Here is a 21,514-nt window from a genome sequence, read left to right as displayed (position 1 = left end):
TGAGGGTGGAATAACGATCATTGAGGATGAAATAATCAAACAAAGAATTCTTTTTTTTTTTTATTTTAAGGTATGGCGATTCATTGGTGATGACAAACGATTTTTTTTTTTTTAAAAAAAAGGGAAACAACGTTCTATATATAACTTATTTTTAGTTAGTTGTTTTTCATTTTTTTAGATGATTTATGGGCACGAGATGCTGCCCATTGACAGCAGATGGATTAAAAAAAAAAAAAAAAAAAAATTTTGAAGTTTCTGCCAACAGCAGCCTCCAATGGTGTGCCCTAAGTATAAAGCGATTTGAGTTTTTTAAATCCAACGATTTTCAATGGGGTGCCATAAGCGAAAACCCATTTTTACTTCTCAATTAGTTCTTTTAAAAGAGGTCTTCTTCCCCATTCGATCCCATCTGTCTCGACAGAGACTTGAGAATGCTTCTCCTCGAAGGTTCCAAACCCCATGTTTTGGTTAATAAGCTCGAACGATCCCGAGGTTTTGAGACTGTTTTGGTCTGTTACTTCGCGGCCGAACGAGAACCATGAACCGAAATAACGAGAGGGAGACCATCGCGGTTCCTCAAACTCTCCCCTGGTGTTCACTTAGAAATAGAAAACCTGCATTCTCATGGAGTTTTGTACGGTTTTGAACTCATGATTCAAGGTTGAACGATCGTTGATGATGCGGTGAGTTGGTTTCTATTGAATTAACAGAAAATTGATTCAAAGAACGAACGGCTGGAGAAGAAGTTCAGAAAGAGATTTCTCTCATCACAGCGCTGAAATGGCGAACAATTCGTCGAAAAATCCCATGTTACAGGCTGATCTCGACGCTGGTCTGCTGTTATAGGTTGATCTCGACGCTGGTCTGCTGTTATGAGTTGATCTCGACGTTAAGCTTCTGCTGATCTCGACGGTAATCTGCTGTTAAGGGTTGATCTCGACGTTAAGCTGCCGTTGAGCTCGACGTTGAGCTGCTGTCGATCTCGACGATAATCTGCTGTTAAGGGTGATCTCGACGTTAAGCTGCCGTTGAGCTCGACGTTGCCTGCTGTTGATCTCGACGTTATCCTGCTGTTTTAAAACAGCAAGACCGATCTCGACGTGTGCCGGATGAGTCCAATTTGTTGCCAACAGCACATGATTTGCTTCACAATACTAGTGGATTTTAAGTTAATCTGTTTTTGTTCAAAAAAAAAAAAAGGGAAATTAATTGGTTTCGAAAAAAAAAGAAAAATCAAAAAGTAAAGATCAGTGAGTTTTTATTAAAAAAAAAAAAAGGAAGTTCAAGGAACAACACAATCATTTTTTAAAATGTTGCTAACAGCAACATATGATCAAGTTTTTTTTCTGAATTCCTTTTGATCGGGTTCAACTTGTGTTTTTTTAAAAAAAAAAAAAAAAAAAATACCCGCTTCATTTCATCGATCGTTATTATTCCCCCAATTCAATACCCTTAGAAATTTTGAATTATTTCGAGTCACCCCAAAACGCCCTTGATTGGACTATAAAATTTGTCAAATTATTGCGATGATCGGGTTTAATTGATTGCCACATACTGTATATGTGCATGTTTAAATCGTGAAGCGGACCATATTATTGATTCATGATGATTGCCTATTTAATATGCTATAATTTCATTGGGAATACATGTTTGATGTTGGTCATAATGTTGATCATGATTAAATGTTTATGTGATGGTGCTTATATCCATATAATTCATGTTATAATTGGTTTGATTGGGCCATGGGCCCATTTGTTTGGAAAAGGCCCCGGGCACACCCCACCCTGTTTTGCACACACCACATGCACGTTTACCGATTTACTCACTTACACGTCCCATTTAGCCAACGTGGCACTAGTGCGTGGCCCGGTCTCTTCGGAGATGCGACGTCATTCATGAAACCCACAACTCCAGTCACGTACCTTAGGGTATATCGAACTGGGGCATCAATACCGTCTGATCAGGTGATTCTGAGAGACATATTGATGCACCCAGGCTGGGGCGACCTGAGCCTTTGTCCTATTGTGAGCCACACAGTCACATGTCCCGATTGCCAACGTAGTACTAGTACGAGGTCGGTCCCCTCGTGGGATGCCAAACCATTTATGAAAGCTACAACTCTTGACTCGTACCCATAGGTATAAAAGGTAATCTAGGTATATCAATTGCACTTCTTGGTCAAAACCGGTGCCTAAGCAAGATCTTGCCCCGCTGTACCCTACTGTACGAGGGGGATAGACTACGTCTATTCTAGGCGAGAGGTATTTAAGTGGGCCCTTGCTCAGCATTGTGCGCCACCTCTCAACTGGAGATCAAACTGGCTGTTTTTGGCTTCAGAGAAGTGAATTGAGGTTTTAGATTATCACCTATACGGTATATCAAACCAAGTCACCACGTATCGAAAGGTATATAGGTGTGCTTGGGAAAGGGTGGCCAGATAAAAATGCATTGCATGTAGTAAGCCTAGAGTCTAGAAACCTTCCCCATAGGTCAAGACTCGAACCTATCGTGGGTGTTCCCGGGTTGTTTATTGAATGAATGCCTGTTGTTGGATGAATGTATGTGAGTGATGTGAATGTTGAGATCAAAGTGTATGATTGTCCTCAAGGATCAAAGAAATTTTATTTTTGAAAATTAAAATGGGTGCACCGACCCAATAAAGAACCCATTCTTTTACAATAATGACCCAGTCCACCTCGATCCAACGATCATGATGGACCGGGCCATTCAAATCAAAAGGAAAATTGAATTTTCAAAAAAGAAAAAGAAAATATTTTCCAGAAAAGAAAGTTTTCCAAAAAAAAAAAAGAAGTGTTATCTAAAAAAAATATTTTCCAAGAAAAAATATTTCCCAGAAAATATTTTCCATAAGAACAAGATTTTCCAAAAGAAAATAAAAAATTGGCCTTTTACATGGACCTTGGAAGAGTACTAAAATCCTCTTTTATGTCAAACCAGGATGTTAGCCGCCGGCGATAACCCAATCGATCAGTTAGTCAAAACAACCGTCATAGGAATGCACCCTGTAGAGAAGATCAATTTTGGGAGATTCATGATGAGGAGTGCTCTTTACTTCCATGAGTTTGAGATAGACTGGAACCTCTTACATGCTATGGCTAAACGATGGAACCCCTACCTTCACATATTCCACATTGGGCGTATACACTTGTGCCCTACTCATGAGGATTTTTGTGGTATTATGGGGATATCCACTTCAGGACCTCTAGTCCGGCCCTCATTGAAGACCGGATATTCTGGTGCCCTCGCCACAGGATTGAATATTTCCAAAGAAGAAGCCAAGGCCCTAATCCATAACGGGAGACTGGATTTAGTACCTTTATTGGGCCCGTACCGCTCCCGCAGTCATCCTATCAATGTAAAACCCGAAGCCTGGCGAGCCACTAGAGACTATCGATTATGCTTAGGAATCCTAGCCCAATACATACTGACCTCTAATAGTGATGGCCAAACTATCCCTGAGTCCTTCATAGAGATAGCCTCTCAACTCTCAAGGAAAGCCAACCCAGTACCCCTCATCTTAGCTGAAACCTTTTCAGGTCTAGATGCCATAAAAAATGGTGAGCGGGAAAGCTTCAAAGGAAGCCCCCACTTACTCTATATGTGGCTTTGTGATCGTCTTAAGATTGTAGATGTTCCCTCAAACCTCGAACATGGGCCAGAACACTTTTTCAAGAGAAACCTGTTAGTGCGTCACAACTCAGTCAAAGCCTGGAGTAAATGGTTAGACTCTCGCTTAGCTCGTCATATCGGTTTAAGATGTCCTCGGTGGATGACTGATCCCCCCATTCTAGGAACCAAAGGATCCTACTATGTCTGTCTGATCGGTTTAGAAGAAACATCTTTTTACCATCCTAATTTGATCCTAGAACAGTATGATGTACCCATAGAGTTATCATTATCTCAACCCAAAGCTTTCTTTTCCCCCGAGACTTTGACTGAAAAGTTAGTACACCTCATCCAAAAAGCATGGAACAAGCGCACCTTAGGGTATCTAGACGGACCAGCAGAATTCAGAGAGTCGGTTGTTAGAACCAAGAGGGTCAAGCCTGACAGCAATCCTGATGACCATCAAGACAAAACCAAGCGTCCATGTAAAAATAGTTCAAATCAAATTTGTTGAAAGATGTTTTAATAAGAACATATTGTCAATCATTTTCAATAAAATTATCTTTCTTTTTTGAATAAATATCTCCTTTTCAAATACTCATTGTGTGAATGGATTAATTAATGGATTGGTGCACAAACCTCAATAAAATGATTCTTAAAAATGTTATCAAGGGAGTAATACTGAAATTGACTGAATCTACCTTTGATGGGGTCATATAGGATTATCATTGCGCCCAAACTCAAGCGTCCACCTCCTAGTTGGAGTTGTAAGTCCAGTCGGTTAGAAAGAACCACAGTACCAAGTCAACAAGCAGAGATGGCTTCAGAATCTGAGCTCACAGAGATCCGTAAGATCTTGGCAGCCTTTGCCAATGATATCAGCAATATAAAAGGTAAAGTGGAAATGTTGGAACAGACCTCGGAATCGACGGGAATTCCTTTAGATGATCCAAAAGGGAAAAAAGTTGAAGAGAAACGTCCACGTGAAGTCTTCGAGCTCGACGGAGATGAAGAGTATGTTGATGAAAATCCGGCATTATCTAATAGAATGTCTCAATTGGAGTCAGCGATGAAAAGTATAAAGGGTATTGATGAAATTGCAGCAGGCATTGAAGTTTTGAATCACATCCCTAGAATCCATTTGCCAGAAAAGTTTGTGATGCCTGAAATGGACAAGTTCAGTGGGACAGGGTGTGCGAAAACACATCTTAAGGTATATGTTACCAACATGCGCACTATGGGGCTCAGCGACGAACAAATGACATTGTTGTTCCAAAGAACTCTATCGGGATCGGCACTACGTTGGTTAATGTCTCAAGATCCAGTTACTGTGGGTACATGGGAAAACATGTCAAAGGCCTTCTGGCATCAGTATAATTACAGTACCGAGATTGAGACTTCAAGAAGGGATTTGGAAGCAACTAAACAGAAAAATAGGGAGACATTCACTGATTTCATTGGTCGTTGGAGGGCCAAGGCTTCTCAAATGTGGGATAGACCTTCGGAGAAGGAACAAGTAGCAATTATCCTAAAGAACCTCTCCCAAGGATATGCTCAACACCTAGTGGCCCAATACCTCCCTACCTTTGAATCCTTGTTGCAAGCCGGGAGCCAACTTGAGGATGCATTTGCCTCTGGGATCCTTTCTAACCCCTCAGATAACAAGCCTAAGAAACCATATGTTCCCAAACCCAACATCAACCATACTTACATTGCCAATACCTCAGTTACCCCAGCTCAACCCCCAGCCCGGAATAATAACCAGGTTCACCCGAGTCAACCTCGGACTCCGCGTCAATTTACCAATCTAGGGATGACCCTTACCATAGCTTTGCACAAACTGTTGAAGAAAGGGTTGCTTACCCCAATTCAACCCCGACCTTTACCAAATCCCTTGCCGGCCGGACACAACCCCAACTTATTCTGTGAATTTCAGGCTGTCAAAGGTTCAGGATTTTTCAGATTCATTTGGGCCAACAAGTAACTAGTGAACGTGGGACTATCGTAACGAGGCGGGGATAAACAATAGGTATCATCCGAGGTTAAATCAAATGGTTCATAGTTTGTGGTGAAAACCTCATCAGTGAAGGCTATCCCGGTAAGGGGGTAACTGGGCGGTTTAACTTGGATTTGATGGATGAGAGAAACAGGGTCGAATGGTAATAGGGTGTGAGAAACCATGCTCAGGGTTGGTAGAGGTTGATAAGCAAGTAGTGGATTAGTGGTGACATTTGGTGGGCTAGGGATGGTGACCTTTTTGTTGTCAATAAGGTTTTGAATGGTATGGCGCAAGGTGATACCACGATCCGTGTGATGGCCAGGATTTTGATGAAACTCGCAGAACACGTTAGCATTGTGTCCAGCTGGCAAGGGATTAGGTAAAGGTCGGGGTTGGATAGGGGTAAGAAGCTCTTTTTTCATCAATTTGTGAAGTGCTACAGTGAGACTCATCCCTAGATTGGTGAACTGACGCGGAGTCAGAGGTTGACTTGGGTGAACCTGGTTATTAGTCCGGGCTGGGGGTTGAGCTGGGGTAACTGAGGTATTGACGATGTAAGTATGGTTGATGTTGGGTTTGGGAACATATGGTTTCTTAGGCTTGTTATCTGAGGGGTTAGAAAGGATCCTAGAGGCAAATGCATCCTCAAGTTGGCTCCCGGCTTGCAACAAGGATTCAAAAGTAGGGAGGTATTGGGCCACTAGGTGTTGACCATATCCTTGAGAGAGGTTCTTTAGGATAATTGCTACTTGTTCCTTCTCCGAAGGTCTATCCCACATTTGAGAAGCCTTGGCCCTCCAGCAACCAATGAAATCAGTGAATGTCTCCCCATTTTTCTGTTTAGTTGCTTCCAAATCCCTTCTTGAAGTCTCAATCTCGATACTGTACTTATACTGATGCCAAAAGGCCTTTGACATGTTTTCCCATGTACCCATAGTAACTGGATCTTGAGACATTAACCAACGTAGTGCTGATCCTGATAAAGTTATTTGGAACAACAATGCCATCTGTTCGTCGCTGAGCCCTATAGTGCGCATGTTGGTAACATACACCTTAAGATGTGTTTTCGCACACCCTGTCCCACTGAACTTGTCCATTTCAGCCATCACAAACTTTTCTGGCAAATGGATTCTAGGGATGCGATTCAAAGCTTCAATGCCTGCTGTAATTTCATCAATACCCTTTATACTCTTCATTGCTGACTCCAATTGAGACATTCTATTAGATAACGCCGGATTTTCATCAACATACTCTTCGTCTCCGTTGAGCTCGAAGATTTCACGTGGACGTTTCTCTTCAACCTTTTTCCCCTTTGGATCATCTAAGGGAATTCCCGTCAATTCCGAGGTCTGTTCTAAGATTTCCACTTTGCTTTTTATATTGCTGATATCATTGGCAAAGGCTGCCAAGATCTTACGGATCTCTGTGAGTTCAGATTCTGAAGCCATCTCTACTTGTTGACTTGGTACTGTGGTTCTTTCTAACCGACTGGACTTACGACTCCAACTAGGAGATGGATGCTTGAGTTTGGGCGCAATGATAATCCTATATGACCCCATCAAAGGTAGATTTAGTCAATTTCAGTATTACCCCTTGATAACATTTTTAAGAATCATTTTATTGAGGTTTGTGCACTAATCCATTAATTAATCCATTCACACAATGAGTATTTGAAAAGGAGATATTTATTCAAAAAGAAATATAGTTTTATTGAAAATTATTGACAAACAATATGTTCTTATTAAAATATCTTTCAACAAATTTGATTTGAACTATTTTTACATGGACGCTTGGCTTTGTCTTGATGGTCATCAGGATTGCTGTCAGGCTTGACCCTCTTGGTTCTAACAACTGACTCTCTGAATTCTGATGGTCCCTCTGGATACCCTAAGGTGCGCTTGTTCCAAGCTTTCTCAATGAGGTATACTAACTTTTCAGTTAAAGGCTCGGGGGAAAAGAAAGCTTTGTGCTGAGGTAAGGATAATCCTGTAGGTACGTCGTACTGTTCTTGGATCAGATTAGGGTGGTAAAAAGATGTTTCTTCTAAACCAATCAGACGGACATAGTAGGATCCTTTGGTTCCTAGAACAGGGGGATCAGTCATCCACCAAGGGCACCTAAAATCGATATGATAGGCGAGACGAGAGTCTAACCATTTGCTCCATGCTTTGACTGAGTTGTGACGCACTAACAGGTTTCTCTTGGAAAAATGTTCTGGCCCATATTCGAGGTTTGAAGGAACCTCTACGATTTTGAGACGGTCACAAAGTCACATATAGAGTAAGTAGGGGCTTCCCTTGAAGCTTTCCCGCTCACCATTTTTTATGGCATCTAAACCTGAAAAGGTTTCGGCTAGGATGAGAGGTAGTGGGTTGGCTTTCCTTGAGAGTTGAGAGGTTATATCTATGAAGGACTCCGGGATAGTTTGGCCATCGCTATTGGAGGTTAGTATGTATTGGGCTAGGATTCCTAGGCATAATCTATAATCTCTAGTGGTTTGCCAGGCTTCGGGTTTTACATTAATAGGGTGACTGCGGGAGCGATATGGGCCCATTAAAGGTACTAAATTCAATCTCCCGTCATGGACTAAGACCTTGGCTTCTTCCTTGGAAATGTATAGTCTTATGGTGAGTTCACCAGAATATCCGGTCTTCAATGAGGGCCTGACTAGAGGCCCTGAAGTGGATATCCTCATGATGCCGCAATAATCCTCGTGAGTGGGGCACAAATGCATATACCCCATATGGAATATGTGAAGATAGGGGTTCCATCGCTTAGCCATAACATGTAAGAGGTTCTAGTCTATCTCAAACTCATGGAAGTAAAGAACACTCCTCAACATGAATCTCCCAAAATTGATCTTCTCTACAAGGTGCATTCCTATGACGGTTGTTTTGACTAACTGATCGATTGGGTTATCGCCGGGGGCTAACATCCTGGTTTGACGCAAAAGGGTATTTTAGTACTCTTCCAATGGTCCATGTAAAAGATCAATTTATTTTCTTTTGGAAAATCTTATTCTTGTGGAAAATATTTTTTTCTGGAAAACGTTTCTTCTAAAGAACACTTATTTTGGAAAATAATCTTTTCTGAAAAATATTTTCTTTTTCTTCTTTGAAAATTCGATTTCCATTTTGATCTTAAATGGCCCGGTCCATCATGATTGTTGGATCGGGATGGGCTGGGTCATTATTGTAAAAGAATGGATTCTTTATTGGGTCGGTGCACCCATTTTAATTTTCAAAAACAACATTTTTTATCCTTGAGAACAATCAAACACTTTGATCTCACCATTCACATCACTCACATACATTCATCAATCAATAGGCTCCATTGAATAAACAATCCAGGAACACCCACGATAAGTTTGACTCGTGACCTACGGGGAAGGTTTCTAGACTCTAAGCTTACTACGTGCAATGCATTTTTATCTGGCCACCCTTGCCCAAGCACACCTATATACCTTTCGATACGTGGTGACTTGGTTTGATATACCGTATAGGTGATAATCTAAAACCTCAATTCACTTCTCTGACCAAGAAGTGCAATTGATATACTTAGATTATCTTTTATACCTATGGGTACGAGTCAAGAGTTGTAGCTTTCATAAATGGTTTGACATCCCACGAGGGAACCGACCACGTACTAGTACTACGTTGGCAATCGGGACATGTGACTGTGTAGCTTATAATAGGTCAAAGGCTCAGGTCGCTCCAGCCTGGGTGCATCAATATACTTCTTAGAATCACCTAATCAGACGGTATTGATGCCCCCAATTTGATATACCCTAAGGTACGTGACTGGAGTTGTGGTTTTCATGAATGACGTCGCATCTCCGAAGAGATCGGGCCACGCACTAGTGCCACGTTGGCTATATGGGACGTGTAAGTGAGTAAAACAGTAAACGTGCATGTGGTGTGTGCAAAACAGGGTGGGGTGTGCCCGGGGCCTTTTCAAACAAATGGGCCCATGGGCTGGATCATATCATCATAACATCGATACCACATCAATATTAATCAAAACAAACATCATTCCAAAATACTTCATGAAAAATGAGCATATCAAGATCATGGTAATGTTAGAAGCAAACACTCAATCCAAAATATTTCTTCATATGTTCTAATCAAGGGTTACTTCGGTGACCTTAAACAAATTGAGATTTAAAAGAATATTGAACTAAGAATTGAACGGTAATTGTTGGAGATAAAGAGCGAGGAAACTACTTTTTTTTTTCAAAACAACAACACTTAAATTACTTTAACTACCACATTAAGATTTTAAATTCTACAAAGAGTCATTGAGCCCACGTGATCGATAATCCAACGCCATGGCCTTCTAGATTTCAAGGAAAATGTTTGAATCCAAAATAATATTAGAAAATAATGAGTTTAGATCCAAGTTCTTGAAAATATATAGCTATTATCTTTCAACCAAAGTCCGAATATTCTACATTGAAAGAGAAAGAATATATATTGAAAAATTCTCTATCAAAATTCATTGAATTGGTGACATCAGATCATGCCAAGTAGAGCTTAACGACCTATTGTAAAAGTAAACTCTTTGTGAGTTAGGCTATACCGTTGTGGTGAAAGATCCTTAATGAGGAATGTGATTTCCAAAATTTGAGGTGGGACCCACGGCATTGTAAAAACCTAAAAAACAAAATTTGAAAGAGAATTTTTTTTTTATTTATTTTAAAAATAACAATATCTTAATATAAAGACTTGATGTGCAACGAATAATAACGTTATTGAAAAATAAAATAAAACTATGGTGAAAAAATTCACATCGAGATACTTAGTAGAGTAGTTCGTGTGGCGAGCACTTACATACCCAGACTGTTTCGATTGATTCATAAGCTGAGACTCTTGTAAAGCATTGAGAAACTACATGTTGTAGTGCTCACAAGATAGAAGAGATGGTTGATTTGTGGATTTTATCATTCTGTGGAGTGGATGGTGGCTGTGATGAAGATGAGATCGCCGCATGATAAGATGATAACACGAGTTGGGCTAGAACCGGGATAGCACCAACTGTCAACCCAGCGCAAGCTAAAGTGAACACTATGACAGGAGGAGCACCAACTAGGAAATGCAACCACATTGGCCCCTTTATCCACCTTTGAACAATTGGCATTGCATGGTTGAATCCATAGAGTGTGCTTGCAGCACCGCCCACAGCAGAACCAATCAGAGAAAAGCTGTCTCTGATAAATGGGGCAACAGTTCAACTACTTGTTTCTATTTCTTTGGACAGAGGACCAGCACAGTGAGGACATCTTGGAGGAGGAGGCTTTGAATTTTCCATTAAATCAAAGCAAAGAAACCTTCCTCGCATACAGATGGAAAGAAAAAAACTTTTTACTACCAATACACCACCCACCATTAGTCTCTAATGACTCTACACTCTAAATCGAAAGAAATCAATGATTTTATGTGGAGTTTCAAGTCAAACGGACTGACTTCAATTGATCGAATAGAGAGACCGAATCAGTCTCTATTGAAAAAACGATGAAACCAGGCGCAGACCCTTTTAAGAAGATGATGTGGGAAAAAGAAAACATTAATTTTATTTAAAACACACCACTTATACCAGCGTTGTTGTTGCTGTTAAGGGGGTGTGAAAACTGAAAAATAATGTTATTACTCATTGCACACCGACCCAAACAACACTGCTGTTGACAGAACCTAAAACAGAAGAAAAAAAACAAAAAAAATTAAAAATTAATATATATATTTATTTTTCATTTTCCTTCTTGCTGTCAATGGACAGCATGCTAAATTTTTTTTATTTTAATAAAAAACAATACACATGTTTCCAATCTCACATAAAAACAAAACAAATAATAAAAAACAAAACAAAATTCATTGTCCAACCATTGTTCTTTTCCAATCTCACATTATTTAGAGTCATTCCGAATAGCCCTTGATTAAACCATAAAGATTAATATGTTTGATCGAAGTGCTCCGAGTAGAATCAGATAATTAATGATGTACTAACAAAAATAAAAATAATGCACGAATAATAAAAAGAAACTAACAAAGAATTAAATAAAATAAACTAAAACAAAAAACTAGGTCGTTGGCAATACTCCCATACTTGGGATTTTTCAAGTCTGATCCTCAATGTCCCCAGCGGAGTCGCTACTGAAAGCGCTCTCGATCCGCGGGGTGCACGGATCCGCTTTTGACCCTTGAGGTTTGGGAGTCGCCACCTAGTTGTTAAGGTCTAGGAACCAAACTGACTCTAAAAAAGGCAAACTAATCTACGAAAGATAAAAAGAGTCCAGGGATCACGTTACGGGGTTGGAAGGTGTTAGGCACCAACCCCGCCCGGCCAAAGCCGGTCTCTACTAACTTCCCAAATAAATCACATTGCTAAAAACCTAGATAAAAATAAAAATAAAAAATTTTATACATTTCCAATAGCAAGGATTTTGTTCCCTCAGATCTGACAAAAATAGCTCCTTGTACCGTACTCCCTTGCTTCGTTCTGTCTCCGGATTTGATTTCGGATCTCCGAGGCAAGGTATCTCCTTATTTTTGGATCTAAACTCTTCAAGTTTGTTACAGATTTTGGGATGTTTTTGGAAGGCTTTTAGGCGTTTCTTATGCTAAAATCGAAGGATGGATTTTAGGTAAGGAGTTGGGGCTCCAAAACTAGGGTTTATGGGAGGGTAAGGGGCTTTTAGACCTACTTCTCTTAGGGTTTATGATTTGATACGAAAATAGGGTGTGAGCACCTCTATTTATAGATTTTTTTAGGGGTTGATTTGGATAGAGTTGTGTTTTAGTTAGACTTGTTTTAGATAGAATTGTGTTTTAATTAGAATTGTTTTAGGTAGAATTATTTTTAAGTTAGAACTCTATTAGATTTAGTTATTATTTAATTAGAACTCTATTATGACTTTTGGTCTTATTTGATTGACTTTTAATGTTTTGACTTTAGTCTTAATTGATTGACTTTTAATATCTTGACTTCAGTCTTGGTTAATTGACTTTAATTTTGACTTCAGTTTCACTTGATTGACTTTAATACCTTGACTTCAGTCTTGCTTGATTTACTTTTAATTTTTGGAGAACCCCCCTCTAAAATATCTTTAATTCTTTGGACCCCCAAATGGAGGGGTCCTTAAAGAAATATCTCACGAACCCTCAATAATTTTACTTGAAAACCCGATTGATCGATTTCTTCGGTTCAAAATTTTAAATTAATTTCATTAATATTTCACTTTAATTATTTAAATTTTTATTTATTAATTTCGAATTTTTTAATTATGAAAAGTGTGAAATTACCGTTTTGCCCCCAGAGAGGACTTTTCACGTTTTAAGTCGGTTTTTAATGTTCTAGGATGTTTTAGAATCGATTTTTCATAAGGAATTCAATGGAATGTTAGTTTGTGTCATTTATGAAATTTTTTTGTGTGAAATGATCATGAACTTTATGAGGGGCATTTTCGTAATTTTGTCAAATTCTGTTAAAATTGGTGAAATGATTTATTTGGTTCCGATTTGTTATTTTATGTGTTCGAGAGAGTTTTCTAAGCGTAACGTAGGCTCTAGGGTTGTTTTGAGGTTAGGGGTATTTTGGTAATTTGGTCAATTTTTAGTGATTTTTATCGTGAAACTTCTTTTTGATCTGCAAGATGATGATTTCTATGTTTCTGGGGTCGTATTTTCTTATCGTAGCGTGGTTTCTAAGGTTTTGTTAATTCGAGATACCTCATCTGGATTTCTGAAACATATCTGGTAACAAAATAAAGCAATGGAATACACATCCATCATTGGGAATCATTGCGATCGGGTTGACGAGTTGATTAATCAGGCGAGTGCAAAAATGGGGTGTCTACAACAACCAATTGGAAACTTTGAAAGCACCAGAGATAAAAAAAAATGTCGACAGATATGGTAGAAGTTGTCAGGGAGTTTAGGGATGTCTTTTTAGAAGAATTATCGGGTATGCTGCCACGTTGAGAGATAGAATTCTCGATTGACTTGATGCCATGCACACGGCCTATTTCTATTTCACCATATCGAATGGCCCCGATAGAAACCTGAGAGTTGAAAACACAAATTAATGAACTTATGAGTTTGAGATTTATTCGACCGAGTTCCTCACCCTGGGGCGCACTGGTTTTATTTGTAAAGAAGAAGGATGGGTCACTTCGATTATGCATCGACTACCGGAAGCTAAATCAAGTGACCATCAAGAATAAGTACCCTCTTCCACGCATCGATGATATGTTTAATCAACTACAAGGTGCCCAGTAGTTCTCTAAGATCGATTTGTGATCCGGGTACCACCAATTGAGAATTCGGGAAGCGAACATTCCGAAGACTACATTTCAGACCAGGCTAGGACATTTCGAGTATCTAGTAATGCCTTTCGGTCTAATGAATGCACCGGTAGCATTTATAGATCTCATGCACCGGGTATTTTGGGAATATCTCGATCGATTTGTCATTGTATTCATAGATGAAATCCTGATCTATTCCAAGTCAAGGGAGGACTATGAGAGCCACCTCAGAATCACACTACAGTTATTGCGGGAGCATAAGCTATACGCCAAGCTTAGCATGTGTGAATTTTGACTTCAAAAGGTGAGATTTTTAGGACACGTAGTGTCAAGTGAAGGGATAGCAGTAGACCTTTCTAAAGTTGAAGCCGTACTATCTTGGAAACAACTAAAGACAATGACAGATATCAGAACTTTTCTCGGGATGGCAAGATATTATAAAAGATTTATTAAAGGATTCTCTACTCTTGTAGCACCGTTGACGAGATGAACTCAGTAAAATATTCGATTTGAGTGGGATGACAACTGCGAGACTACATTTCAGGAGTTGATGACAAGATTGCCGATCGCTCCAATTCTAGTATCTCCGATCCCAGGTGAGGGCTTGACAATCTTTGCTGATGCATCTGGGATTGGTTTGGGAGCTGTACTGATGCAATTTGGGAAGGTAGTGGCGTATGCATCTAGAAAAAAAAATCATGAGAATAACTACCATGTTCATGATCTTGAGTTGGCTGTGATAGCGTTTGCACTACGTATTTGAAAATATTATTTATACAGAGAGAAGTTTGAAGTATTCTCCAATCATAAAAGTCTTAAGTACATATTCTCACAACAAGAATTAAATATGAGACAATGACATTGGATGGAATACCTCAAGGATTGTGACTTTACCCTTGAGTATCACCCAAGAAAGGCCAATGTAGTTGTCGATGCATTGAGCCGAAACACTGTAGCTCATATGATGATAAAAGAATGGCAGTTGCTTGAACAAGCCACAGAAATCGTGTTTGAGACTCCAAGGAAAATGTATAGATCGCACATATATCTAGGTACATTGATGATCGAAAATGAGCTAATAACATGAGTTAGGGAAGCCTAAAAAATAGATAAAGATGTGGGAGAATATGAGCTGAGAGCTAGGCACCTGACTAACCTAGATTGGTCGAAAAGATCATACGAGCTTCTTAGATTCAAAGGCAGGATGTTGATACCTCAGGACTCACAGCTAAGATCTGATATATTAGGTGAGGCACACCGTTCTCAATATTCTATTCACCCAGGAGGTGTAAAGATGTATAGAGATCTACGAAGAAATTTCTGGTTTCTGGGTATGAAAAAGGTAATCGCAGAATATGTAAGTAGATGCATGACATGTCAACAGGTCAAGGCTGAACACCTAAACCTAGCATGCTTACTCCATCCATTACCCATAACGGAATGGAAATGAGAGCATGCGACCATGAACTTTGTAGTAGGGTTACCAAGAGCTAGTGATGAGTCTCTGATTCGAGTCTCATTTGGCATCAATAGACTGAGCCAAATATACATAACTGAGATAGTTTGATTGCATGAAGTGTCAGTTTCTATCATGTCAGACAGGGATCCCAGATTTACTTCTCGATTCTGGGAGAGTCTACACAAAGTCATGGGTACTCAGTTGAATTTTAGTTTGGCTTTTCATCCACAGTTAGACAGACAGTCGGAGTGGGTAATACAAATTTTAGAGGACATGCTACAGGCATGTGTATTTGTAAAATCTCAAGTTTTCAATTCGTATCTCGAAGAAAATAAATAGTGGAATTTTGAGAAAATCTTGAAAGTGGGACTTAGGGGTAAAACTTTAGGAGGTTTTAATCATTTTTAAGAAAATATGATCTCGCCATTGGATTCAAAATGATCGAAAAACATATTTTAACCTGTAAGAATGTTCAAATGCGAGTCCAAACATAAAAGTTGCAAAATCTTCGATTACGGAGTCGGACCAGGTAAAAATAGTGACCTTTTGTTAGATAAAGAATTATTAAGATTCGATCATACCATTGGGTTCGTAACGAAAAATGATTGAATATAGATGATTTATTTATCATTTTTTGAGCATAGAAAGTCGAATTATCGTAAAAAACGAAAATGATGTCAATTTTAGGGGTCACCTCAGGTCAAAAATGTAAATTTTTGTTAGAGACAAAATTTATAGAAATTGACCACACCATTAGAATCGAAACGAAAAATTAAACGAAATAGAATATTCATTAGTCATTTTTGAAGTCCGGACGGTCAAACTATTGTCGAACGGAACAATAGGCAAAATACTGATTTCATCCCAAGATTTATATAAATAAATTTTTTTTTTAATTTTTTCACTATTCATCATTTTAAATGAACCAAAACCAGTCGACCCTTTTAAAAAAAATTCATTTTTTCTTTGATTTTCAACCTCGGATTTATCGCAAACGGCTCACCGTCGACTTCCGACGCAGAAGGGAGAAACGTCCGCAGCCTCGTTCTCTACAAAACCCACCCAACTTTTTTTGGTTTCACTTTCTTTTTCTCCCCGTATCAACAAAAATCAGGTGCAGGTTGATCGTCTTGGAATATGCTAACATAAACAGAGGAGACCATGCAGAAATTTTGAGACATCACCTAGTGTCTTAAGATCTGACATGGGGTTTTGTGTTAGCGTTTGGCGGGACGCCATAGTATTGGACTTTGGAGGAGGTTGGAAGCGTCACTTACCGATGGTGGAGTTCTCCTACAACAATAGTTTTCAAGCTAGTATTAGCATGGCACCATTTGAAGTTTTATATGGTATACTGTGTCGAATACCAATATGTTGGACAGAGATAGGAAATGCTACAGTGTTGGGACCCGAGATTATTGAGGAAACTACTGAGATAGTACCCATTATACGAGACAGATTAAAAACTGCTCAGGATAGACAGAAGAGCTATGCAGATAAGCGGTGCAGACCTTTAGAATTCCAAGTTGGGGATAAAATATTCTTGAAAGTATCGCCTAAATTGAAATCGTGTTTTGTGGGACCATTCAAAGTAGTTGAATGGATAGGTCCAGTGGCTTATAGATTACTTCTACCGCCACAGCTTAAACAGGTTCACAACGTGTTCCACGTATCCATGCAGAAGATGTATTTACCAGATCCTTAACATGTGGTTGATTTGCGAGAGTTAGAGTAGACCAAGATGTGTCTTATGAGGAAGGTGCAATACAGATATTTGACAAGAGAGTAAAGCAACTCAGATTTAAGTCTATCCCATTAGTTAATGTATTGTGGAGACACCCCAACATTGAAGAAGCCACCTGGGAGAAGGAATCAGAGATGCAAGCTAAATATCCATTACTATTCCAAGACTAAGATATCATTTTCATTTTGAGGACGAAATTTTTATTAAGGGGGGAGAATGTAAAACCCCAAGTTTCGATTCGTATCTCGAGAAAAAATAAATAGTGAAAATTTAAGAAAATTTTGAAAGTAGAAATTAGGATAAAACTTTAGGATGTTTCTGATTATTTTTAATGGAATCTAACTTCATCATTGGATTCAAAATAATTGAAAAACATATTTTAGCCTGTAAGCACGCTCAAATGCGAGTCTGAACAAAAAAGTTGCAAAATCCTAGAGTATCGAGTCAAATCAGGATAAAATAATAACTTCTTGTTAGAGGAAGAATTATTAAGATTTTATCATATCATTGGGTTCGTAACAAAAAATTATAGAAAATAGACTTTTACTTGTCATTTTCGGAGCCCAAAAAGTTGAATTATCGTCTAAAACGAAAATGACATCAATCTCAAGATCCCGTCGGGCAAAAAAAATGTACATTTTTGTTAGAGATAGAATTTGTGGAAATTGACTATACCATTAAATCTGGAATGAAAAATTATAAAAAATATAGTATTCACTTATTACTTTTGGAGTCTGAATGGTCAATTTATCGTCGAACGAAACAATAGGTAAAATACCAAAATTGTCCCAAAATTTATATAAATAAAATTTTAAAATAAAAACATTATTCATTATTATCCAAATGCATTAAAAAACCAGTCAAGACATTTTTTTAAAACCATAACTTCAACCTCGGATTTCATTTGTTTCGTAGTAAAACCGTCCTCCGTCGTAGAAGGAAGAAAAGACGACGACGTCGAGATTTTCGAAATCACCGGGTAAAATTAAAAAATCAGCCACCTCAACATCTGATCTGCCTCGATCCTATTGCATAGAGAATTGTAAAGACTTTCAATTTCTATTGATAACTATAGATTGTGAAAATTACATTTAGGATTTCTATCAAAAATTTGTATTGGATTTAAAAAACTGTAGAATTCTTTTAGTTATTTCAAATTCACACCAGAATTTTCATATTTGATATGTTTAATTGTATTTTATAACAATTATATGTTGGTAGGTGTAGACACCCCATTTTAGCATTTGCCTGATTAATCAACTCGTCAACCCAATTGCAACGGTTCCAATGATTGATGTCTATTTCAATGCTTTATTTTGTTACCAGATATGTTTCAGAAATCTGGATGAAGTATCTCGAATTGACAAAACTATAGAAACCACGCTACGCTAGGAAAATATAACCCCAAAAACATAGAAATCATCATTTTCAGACAAAAAACAAACTTTACGATAAAAATCACTAAAAAATGATCAAATTATCAAAATAACCCTAACCTCAAAACATTTCTAGAGCCTACATTACGCTTAGGAAAACCCATTCAAATACATAAAACAACAAATCAAAATCAAATAAATCATTTCATCAATTTTCATAAAATTTGACAAAATTACGGAAATGCCTCTCATAAAGTTCACAACCATTTCGCACAAAAAATTTTATAAATGACACAAACCAATATTCCCATTGAATTTCTTACGAAAAATCGATTCTAAAAAATCATAAAACATCAAAAATCGACTTAAAAAGCAAAAAGTCCTCTCCAAGAGTAAAACGGTAATTTTATATTTTAATAATTAAAATTTTTGAAATTAATAATTAAAACATTAATTAATGTAAAGTAAATCTTAAAGTCAATTAAGTAAGACTAAAGTCAAGAAATTAAAGTCAATCAAGTAAGACTAAAGTCAAAAGCCTAAAGTCAATCAAGTAAGACTAAAGTCAAAATCTTAAAGTCAATCAAGTGAGACTAAATGTCAAAATCTTAATAGAATTCTAATTAAATAATAACTCTATTTAAAATAATTCTAATTAAATAATAACTCTATTTAAAACAATTCTAATTAAAATATCACTCTACCTAAAACAATTCTAATTAAAATATAATTCTACCTAAAATAATTATAATTAAACACTAATTTTATTTAAACAAGCACTTTAAAAAATCTATAAATAGGGGTCCTTACAACCTATTTTCGTATCCAAGAGAAAATCCTAGAAAAAGTAGGTCAAGAAACCTCTCCAACCTTTCCAAAATCATAATTTTGAAGTTCTAACTCCTTACCTAAAATCCATACCCCAACTTTAGCTCAAAAAACACCTAAAAATCCTTCTAAAATACCCAAAAATTCATCAAAAAATAAAAAACACCCAGATCTAAGAAGAAGATACTTCATCTTAGAAGATCAGAAGTAAATCCAATGACGAAAACGAAGTAAGGAATCTCTCCGCCAGTTCTGAGGGAACCATTGTTGCGATCATCAAGGTAAACTTTTTTATTTATTTTTTATTATTTTATTTATTTATTTTAGGTCATTTAGCAATGTAATCTTCTTTGGGGAATAGTAGAGACCGGCGTTTGCTGGGCAGGGTTGGTGCCTAACACCTTCCAACCCCGTAACGTAATCCCCGGACCCGTATTTTCTTTCGTAGATTAGTGTTATTTGCCTTTTAGAGTCAATGTTCGATTTCTAGACCATAATAACTAAGTGGCAACTTCCAAACCTCAAAAATCAAAAGCGGATCCACGCTCCTTGCGGATCGAGGGCACTTTTAGTGGCGACTCCACTGGGGATTATTGAGGATCAAACTTGAAAACCCCCAAATATGGGAACATTGCCATTTAGACCTAGTTTTTTTTTATGTTTGTTTTATTTATTTTTAGTTTATTTGATTCGTTTATTTTTTAGATTGTATTATATTCTCTCGGCATCATTTTTAACTTATTATTGTGGAATATTATTTGCTATGATTCAATTTAGGGACATTTGGAATGACCCTAAATAATACAGGATATCAAAAGGATTTGACTCATCTTTTATTGTTTGGATTATTTTTGGGTTTGTTTTATCCTTTATTGGTACCCTTTGGTTAAATTTTGAATATTTTGAATTTGGCATATAATTTTTTCTTTTTGGTTCAATCGATAGTCATTTAGAATGACCCTAAATAATGAAATATTCCAAAAGACATGAATTGAGGATGGAATGAGAGTTACGATCTTTTGTTTTTTTTTTTTTAAATGTTGATGAATTTTTTTAGCAGGTTACTAGGTATAGGCGATGAGTTATGAAAATAAATTATATGTGAGTAATGTGGTAGGAAATAGAAAAAATTTCTTTATTAATGTTGTTCGTGATGATAAGAAAAAAAAAACACGTTTTAAAAAAAAGTTAAAAAAAAAAACATTTAAAAAAAAGAAAAAAAAACATTAAAAAAAATTTAAATAAAAACATTTTAAAAAAAACTAAAAAACAAAGTTTAAAATAAAAAAAAAAAAAAAGAAAAAAAACGTTAATTTTTTTTTTTTTAAATGTTTGAAAAAAAAAGTTTTAAATAAAAAAAGTTAAAAAAAACGTTAATTTTTTTTTTTTTAAATGTTTGAAAAAAAAAGTTTTAAATAAAAAAAGTTAAAAAAAACGTTAAATAAAAAAAAACATTTAAACAAAAAAAAAACAAACGTTTAAAAAAATTAAAAAAAAAAATCGTTAAAAAAATAAAAATAAAAAAAATCGTAAAAAAAAAATGTTTTAAATAAAAAAACGTTAAAAAAATAAAAATAAAAAAAATCGTAAAAAAAAAATGTTTTAAATAAAAAAACGTTAAAAAAAATAAAAAAAAATGTTTTTTTTTTAATGTAAAAAAAAATTAAAAAAAACGTTAAAAAATGTTTAAAAAAAACGTTAAAAAAATTTTAAAAAAGTTAAAAAAAAAAACATTTAAAAAAATTATTAAAAAAAAACGTCATAACTCCTTATCTCTACAATTATCGATTTACCCTCAATTCAATGTTCACAGAAATCTCAATTTATTTTTAATCACCCAAAGTGATCCTCAATTGGACAATATGGAAAACTTTTGTGCTTATCTCAATGATTGATATTATTTCCATGCTATTCTAATTGATTGATCATCATTGCTCTTTGTTTCAATTCTCAAATTGATGGCTATTAAATATGCCATGATCTTGATTATTATACATTTTGATGTGCATGTCTTGATGTGGATCTCGATGCTATGGATTTTATGTGATGTCTATATTTTAATTGGTTTGATTAGGCCCATGGGCCCATTTGTTTGAAAAAGACCCCGGGCACACCCTACCCTGTTTTGCACACACCACTTGCATGTTTACTGTTTTGCACACTTGCATGTCCCAGTATAGCCAAC

The 21,514-nt window shown here is 36.8% G+C and overlaps 1 protein-coding gene across 1 annotated transcript; it reads right to left on the bottom strand.

Annotated features, from left to right (window-relative positions):
- Window positions 1–10,528: 10,528 nt before the first annotated feature.
- Window positions 10,529–11,011, bottom strand: LOC147410723 (uncharacterized). Its single transcript, XM_086420239.1, has 2 exons — window positions 10,953–11,011; window positions 10,529–10,832 (listed from the first exon to the last, which is right to left on the bottom strand). Exons 1-2 carry the CDS (start codon window positions 11,009–11,011, stop codon window positions 10,529–10,531), a joined length of 363 nt encoding a protein of 120 aa, XP_086276365.1.
- Between the last annotated feature and the right edge of the window lie 10,503 nt (window positions 11,012–21,514).

Source organism: Akebia trifoliata, chromosome 1 (assembly GCF_017979445.1).
Source record: "Akebia trifoliata isolate Shusen 1 chromosome 1, ASM1797944v1, whole genome shotgun sequence".
In the NCBI taxonomy this organism is placed as follows: domain Eukaryota; kingdom Viridiplantae; phylum Streptophyta; class Magnoliopsida; order Ranunculales; family Lardizabalaceae; genus Akebia; species Akebia trifoliata.
Note: the sequence above shows the minus strand (reverse complement) of the source record. Positions and strands in the feature narration are given on the sequence as shown.